At 47.3% G+C, this 7,741-nt stretch overlaps 1 protein-coding gene across 1 annotated transcript in view; it reads left to right on the plus strand.

The window, feature by feature from the left end:
* LOC106574788 (neurobeachin) overlaps positions 1-7,741 on the plus strand; it is a 293,517-nt gene that overhangs the window by 199,404 nt on the left and 86,372 nt on the right. The window contains 5 exon segments of the mRNA XM_082974820.1: positions 1,162-1,342; positions 1,733-1,863; positions 2,487-2,552; positions 2,742-2,910; positions 6,545-6,915. Of these exon segments, the coding sequence (XP_082830946.1) occupies positions 1,162-1,342; positions 1,733-1,863; positions 2,487-2,552; positions 2,742-2,910; positions 6,545-6,915 (918 nt within the window).

The raw sequence follows: 7,741 nt of genomic DNA on the forward strand, positions 1-7,741 counted from the left end.
TAAACAGAGCTGTCACTATCCCCCACTGGTACCTTAAACAGACCTGTAACTATCCCCCACTGGTACCTTAAACAGACCTGTCACTATCCCCCACTGGTACCTTAAACAGACCTGTAACTATCCCCCCACTGGTACCCCAAACAGACCTGTAACTATCCCCCACTGGTACCTTAAACAGACCTGTAACTATCCTCCCACTGGTACCTTAAACAGACCTGTAACTATCCCCCACTGGTACCTTAAACAGACCTGTCACTATCCCCCCACTGGTACCTTAAACAGACCTATCACTATCCCCCACTGCTACCTTAAACAGACCTGTAACTATCCTCCCACTGCTACCTTAAACAGACCTGTAACTATCCCCCACTGGTACCTTAAACAGACCTGTAACTATCCTCCCACTGGTACCTTAAACAGACCTGTAACTATCCTCCCAACTGGTACCTTAAACAGACCTGTAACTATCCCCCAACTGGTACCCCAAACAGACCTGTAACTATCCCCCCACTGGTACCCTAAACAGACCTGTAACTATCCCCCACTGGAACCATAAACAGACCTGTCACTCTCCCTGGCATCCTGTGTGTCTGTCTTTCACTGTCCTTCACTGTGATGCTGTCCACTGGCCTGGGTCTGTGATGCTGGCTACTGGCCTGGGTCTGTGATGCTGTCCACTGGCCTGGGTCTGTGATGCTGTCCACTGGCCTGGGTCTGTGATGCTGGCCTGGGTCTGTGATGCTGGCTACTGGCCTGGGTCTGTGATGCTGGCCACTGGCCTGGGTCTGTGATGCTGTCCACTGGCCTGGGTCTGTGATGCTGTCCACTGGCCTGGGTCTGTGATGCTGGCCTGGGTCTGTGATGCTGGCCACTGACCTGGGTCTGTGATGCTGTCCACTGGCCTGGGTCTGTGATGCTGTCCACTGGCCTGGGTCTGTGATGCTGGGCCACTGGTCTGGGTCAGAACTAAACCCTCATGTTCAGCAATTGTGTGTTTGCGGGTGTCAGTGTAAATGTGTGTGTGCTCACGAGCATATCCTTGCGCGTGTGTGTGTGTGTGTGTGTGTGTGTGTGTGTGTGTGTGTGTGTGTGTGTGTGTGTGTGTGTGTCTGTGTCTGTGTCTGTGTGTGTGTGTGACTAACCTGTCTCCTCACCCATCAGGTTGAGTTAGAGAACATGGAGGCGACCCAGGGCATGTCTTCAGAGACGGCTGTGTCCTTCCTGTCTCGGCTCATGGCCATGGTGGACGTTCTGGTGTTCGCCAGCTCTCTCAACTTCTCTGAGATAGAGGCTGAGAAGAACATGTCCTCTGGAGGTCTGATGAGACAGTGTCTTCGACTGGGTAAGAGGGAGGGAGGGAGGGAGGGAGGGAGGGAGGGAGGGGAGAGAGAGAGAGAGAGAGAGAGAGAGAGAGAGAGGGAGAGAGAGAGAGAGAGAGAGAGAGAGAGAGAGAGAGAGGAGAGAGAGAGAGAGAGAGCGAGAGAGAGAGAGAGAGAGAGAGGAGAGAGAGAGAGAGAGAGAGAGAGAGAGAGAGAGAGAGAGAGAGAGAGAGAGAGAGAGAGAGAGAGAGAGAGAGAGAGAGATATGAAGTTAGCGTGTGTTGTTAGTGCAACGTCCATGTAGCAAAATACATATATACTGTAATAACCTTTAACCTCTATTTCCCTCTGTCCCCGCTCTCTGTCCCTCCTTCCCCCCTCTCTGTCCCTCCTTCCCCCCCTCCCTCCCCCAGTATGTTGTGTAGCAGTGAGGAACTGTCTAGAGTGTAGACAGAGACAGAGAGATAGAGGCTGTCTCTCCAAGTCCAACCTGCCCAGCAGCAAGTCACAGGACAGTCTACAGAGTGCAGCCGCAGCCAGCAAGGTAATATACACACACACACACCCCCACATAACCACACACACCCCCACATACACCCACCCCCACACACCCCCACATTCACCCACCCCCACACATTCACACACCCCCACACACCCCCACATTCATACACCCCCACACAACCACATACACCCCCACACACCCCCACATACACCCACCCCCACACATTCACACACCCCACACACCCCCACATTCATACACCCCCACACAACCACATACACCCCCACACACCCCCACATACACCCACCCCCACACATTCACACACCCCCACATTCACACACCCCCACACATTCACACACCCCCACATACACCCACCCCCACACACCCCCACATACACCCACCCCCACACAACCCCACACACCCCCACACACACCCACCCCCACACCAATCCCCCCACACACACCCCCACCCACACACCCCCCCATACCCCCACATACACCCCCACCCACTCACCCACCCCCATCCCCACATACACCCCCACACACCCCCACCCACACACACCCCCAAACCCCCCCCACACCCCCACACACACCTCCACACACCCACACCCAGAACCCAGGTGTGTGTGTGTGAGGTTATGTGTCATCATGACTCCTCTGCTTCTCCAGGATCCAGACAGACTCCTACAGGATGTTGACATCAACCGCCTGAGAGCCGTGGTCTTCAGAGACGTGGTGAGTGTGTGTCTCTCTGTGTGTGTGTGTGTGTGTGTGTGTGTGTGTGTGTGTGTGTGTGTGTGTGTGTGTGTGTGTGTGTGTGTGTGTGTGTGTGTGTGTGTGTGTGTGTGTGTGTGTCTCTGTGTGTGTGTGTGTGCGTGTGTCTGTTGTTAATAGGTGTGTAATGTGTAAATGTTTCCCTTCCAGGATGACAGTAAGCAGGCTCAGTTCCTGGCCCTGGCTGTTGTCTACTTCATATCTGTCCTCATGGTGTCAAAGTACCGGGACATCCTGGAACCACAGAGAGAGATTGGCAGGTCCAGCAGCCTATCAGGGAGGAGCATCCGTCACGAGATCAACTCCCCCACCAGCACGGGTAAAGAACCCGGTGTCACACTGTTTTCTGTCCCTCTGGTGTCACGCTGTATTATGTCCCCCACTCACCGGGTGTCCCAGCTATGAATCAGTCCCTGATTGTAACAGTTATAGAATAGACATGTATTTTATTAGGTATTAACAGCACAACTACCTCTCTGTCTCTGTCTCTCTCTCTCTGTCTCTGTCTCTCTCTCTCTCTCTCTCTCTCTCTCTCTCTCTCTCTCTCTCTCTCTGTCTCTCTCTCTTTCTCTGTCTCTCTCTCTTTCTCTGTCTCTCTCTCTTTCTCTGTCTCTCTGTCAATTCAATTCAATTCGCTTTATTGGCATGACGTAACAATATACATATTGCCAAAGCTTATTTTGGATATTTACAATATAAAAATAAATAAAAAATGAGAATCAAATATTGTCAACGGGACAACAGTAACAACAATAACCAAGGGTCAAAATAACCATATATTCAACAATAACAATAATCATACAGTAGAGGACATGTGCAGGTTTATTGGTCTGTCAGACACTGTCCCTCAACTTATGGCAGGCAGCAATGTAGTGCGCTGCCAACCCACAGCTCTCTGCGTCCTCCCCCAACAGGACGGGTAGCCTATCCTCATCAGAGAGGTCTTTGAAACCTTGAATAAGGGTTTCAAATTTGGGGAAATGACACTCTCTAATTGTTTTATATTTTTGACATTTTGTCAGGAAATGCAGCTCCGTCTCAGGTTCTGCTGTTGTGCAGTGGTTGCACAGCCTTTCCTCTACAGGAAGCCAGGTTTTCCTGTGTCTACCCTTCTCAATGCCAATGCTGTGCTCACTGAGCCTGCACTTTGTAAAAGTTTTTCTAAGGTTTTGATCAGTAAACATGGTCAAATATTTAGCCATAGTGTACTGTCGATTTAGGGCCAGATAGCACTGCATTTTGCTTTGTGTTTGTGCTTGTGTTTCCCAATAAGCAATGTAGTTTTGTTTTGACTGTGTTGTAATTTGGTTTATTCTGATTGATTGGATGTTCTGGTCCTGAGGCTTCAGTGTGTTAGTAGAACAGGTTTGTGAACTCAGCCCCAGGACCAGCTGGATGAGGGTCCTGAGGCTTCAGTGTGTTAGTAGAACAGGTTTGTGAACTCAGCCCCAGGACCAGCTGGATGAGGGTCCTGAGGCTTCAGTGTGTTAGTAGAACAGGTTAGTGAACTCAGCCCCAGGACCAGCTGGATGAGGGTCCTGAGGCTTCAGTGTGTTAGTAGAACAGGTTTGTGAACTCAGCCCCAGGACCAGCTGGATGAGGGTCCTGAGACTTCAGTGTGTTAGTAGAACAGGTTTGTGAACTCAGCCCCAGGACCAGCTGGATGAGGGGACTATTTTCTTTGCTCAGCTCTTGGCATTGCAGGGCTTGGTAATGATATGAGGGGGGGTCCCTGTATTTTAGATGTTTCCAAAACTTAATTGCTCTTTTTTGAGTTTTTATTATTAGTGGATATTGGCCTAATTCTGCCCTGCATGCATTGTTTGTAGTTTTCCTCTGGACACGTAGGAGAATTTTACAGAACTCTGCATGCAGGGTTTCAATGGGGTGTTTGTCCCATTTGATGACATCTTGTTTTGCAAGTAGACCCCACACCTCGCTGCCATAAAGTGCAATTGGTTCAATGACATATTCAATTAGTTTTAGCCATATTTTGAATTTGCTTTTTAATGGCGTAGAATGCCCTGCTTGCTTTCTCACTCAGTTCATTCACTGCCTCATTAAGGTGTCCCTTTGAGCTTATTTTTAAACCTAAGTAATTGTAGTGTGTACAGTACTCTATATATTTTGTACCAATTGAGAACTTTGGTCTAATTCCCTGAGATCTGGATCTTCTCTGGAAAATCATTATTTTAGTCTTTTTGGGGTTTACTGCCAGGGCCCAGGTCTGGCAGTACTGCTCTAGCAGGTCCAGGCTCTGCTGTAGGCCATGTGCTGTGGGTGACAGCAGGCACAGGTCATCTGCGAAGAGTAGGCATTTAACTTCTGAATTGTGGAGACTAACACCAGGGGCTGAGGATTTTTCTAGAATAGTAGCCAATTCGTTAATGTAAATATTGAAGAGTGCAGGGCTCAGATTGCAACCCTGACGAAGGCCCCGCACCTTGTTAAAGAATTCTGTTCTTTTCTTACCAATTTTAATGCTGCACTTATTGCCAGTATACATTGATTTAATTATGTCATATGTTTTACCCCCTACACCACTTTCAATAACTTTGTAGAACAGTCCTGTATGCCAAATAGAATCAAATGCTTTTTGGAAGTCGATTAAGCAAGCGTATATTTTGGTATTATATCTATCAGGGTGTGTAAGGTGTAAATATGATCAGTTGTGCGATGTTTTGGTATAAATCCAATTTGGCTTTTACTCAAGACATTGTGCTTATTAAGGAAGTTTAGAACTCTTACATTGATGATACTACAGAAAACCTTCCCCAGGTTACTGTTCACACAAATGCCTCTGTAATTGTTAGGGTCAAATTTGTCTCCGTTCTTAAAGACTGGGGTTATGAGTCCTTGATTCCAGATGTCAGGGAAATAACCTACACTCAGGATCAAATTAAACAGTTTTAATATAGACAATTGAAATTTTGCACTAGTGAGTTTGAGCATCTCATTTCGGATGCCATCAGGTCCGCATGCTTTTTTACATTTGAGAGCCTGAAGTTTCTTATAGAGCTCCTGGTCAGTAATTGGGGAGTCCAATGGGTTTTGATTGTCCTTTATAGCTTTTTCTAATCCATTCAACTTCTCATGGATTTGGCATTGTTCTGCGTTTGTGTCAATTTGAACGGTGTTGTAGAGTGTTTTGAAATGGGTCGTCCATACGTCACCATTTTGTATCGCTAATTCCTCTTGTTTAGATTTTTTTAGTTTTTTCCAATTTTGCCAAAAGTTGTTTGTGTTTATGGACTCCTCAGTTAGTGTCAGCTGCTTGCTGTTGTACTGTGCTTTTTTGGTTCTGAGTGTACGTTTATAGAGTTTTAAAGTCTCACAGTAATGAAGGCATAATTCACCATTATTTGGGTCTCTGTCTCTCTCTGTCTCTCTCTCTCTCTCTCTCTCTCAATTCAATTCAATTCAATTCGCTTTATTGGCATGACGTAACAATATACATATTGCCAAAGCTTATTTTGGATATTTACAAAATAAAAATAAATAAAAAATGAGAATCAAATATTGTCAACGGGATAACAGTAACAACAATAACCAAGGTTCAAAATAACCATATATTCAACAATAACAATAATCATACAGTAGAGGACATGTGCAGGTTTATTGGTCTGTCAGACACTGTCCCTCATCTTATGTCAGGCAGCAATGTAGTGCGCTGCCAACCCACAGCTCTCTGCGTCCTCCCCCAACAGGACGGGTAGCCTGTCCTCATCAGAGAGGTCTTTGAAACCTTGAATAAGGGTTTCAAATTTGGGGAAATGACACTCTCTAATTGTTCTCTCTGTCTCTCTCTGTCTCTGTCTCTCTCTCTCTCTGTGTCTCTCTGTCTCTCTCTTTCTCCTTTGTCTCTCTCTCTCTCTGTCTGTCTCTCTCTCTCTGTCTATCTCTCTGCCTATCTGCCTCTCTCTCTCTCTGTCCTTCTCTCTCTCTATATCCAGAGCACCCATCGTCCTCCTTCCCTGAGGGTGGCCAGGGGGAGAAGCAGATTCCCACCCCCATGGATGACTCTCCGCTTGCCTCTCTGCCCCACACCGACTCAGGAATCGGGGAGGAGGACCACGGCCCTGGGGGTCTGAACGGAGCAGAGCTGGGCCTGGGCCTGCGCATGGCAGGCAGGGAGACGGACAGAGACAGAGAGAGGGATGGACGAGTCGGGGATCTACTGTGTACCCTGTCATCAGAGGTTAGAAGGTCAAGGGAGAGCCTATTGGATTCTCCCCACAACCCTAACTCCGCCTCCAATCCTGGTCAAGCCCCGCCCTCGTCGATCTCGAGCATCAGCCAGACTAACAAGGGCATCAACGTCAAGGTAGTGACTCTATTCCGTTATCAAGGTACTGACTCTATTCCTTAATAGAGATACTGACTCTATTCCGTTATCGAGGTACTGCCTCTATTCCGTTAATCGAGGTACTGCCTCTATTCCGTTATCGAGGTACTGACTCTATTCCTGTAATCGAGGTACTGACTCTATTCCGTTATCGAGGTACTGACTCTATTCCGTTATCGAGGTACTGCCTCTATTCCGTTATTGAGGTACTGACTCTATTCCGTTATCGAGGTACTGACTCTATTCCGTTAACGAGGTACTGACTCTATTCCGTTATCGAGGTACTGACTCTATTCCGTTATCGAGGTACTGACTCTATTCCATTATCGAGGTACTGACTCTATTCCATTATTGAGGTACTGACTATTCCGTTATCGAGGTACTGCCTCTATTCCGTTATCGAGGTACTGCCTCTATTCCGTTATCGAGGTACTGACTCTATTCCGTTATCGAGGTACTGACTCTATTCCGTTATCGAGGTACTGACTCTATTCCGTTGTCGAGGTACTGACTCTATTCCGTTATCGAGGTACTGACTCTATTCCGTTATCGAGGTACTGACTCTATTCCGTTATTTGAGGTACTGACTCTATTCCGTTATCGAGGTACTGACTCTATTCCGTTATCGAGGTACTGACTCTATTCCGTTGTCGAGGTACTGACTCTATTCCGTTATCGAGATACTGACTCTATTCCATTAATCGAGGTACTGACTCTATTCCGTTGTCAAGGTACTGACTCTATTCCGTTATCGAGGTACTGACTCTATTCCGTTAATCGAGGTACTGACTCTATTCCGTTAATC

Source organism: Salmo salar, chromosome 04 (genome assembly GCF_965601325.2).
Source record: "Salmo salar chromosome 04, fSalSal1, whole genome shotgun sequence".
Lineage (NCBI taxonomy): Eukaryota > Metazoa > Chordata > Actinopteri > Salmoniformes > Salmonidae > Salmo > Salmo salar.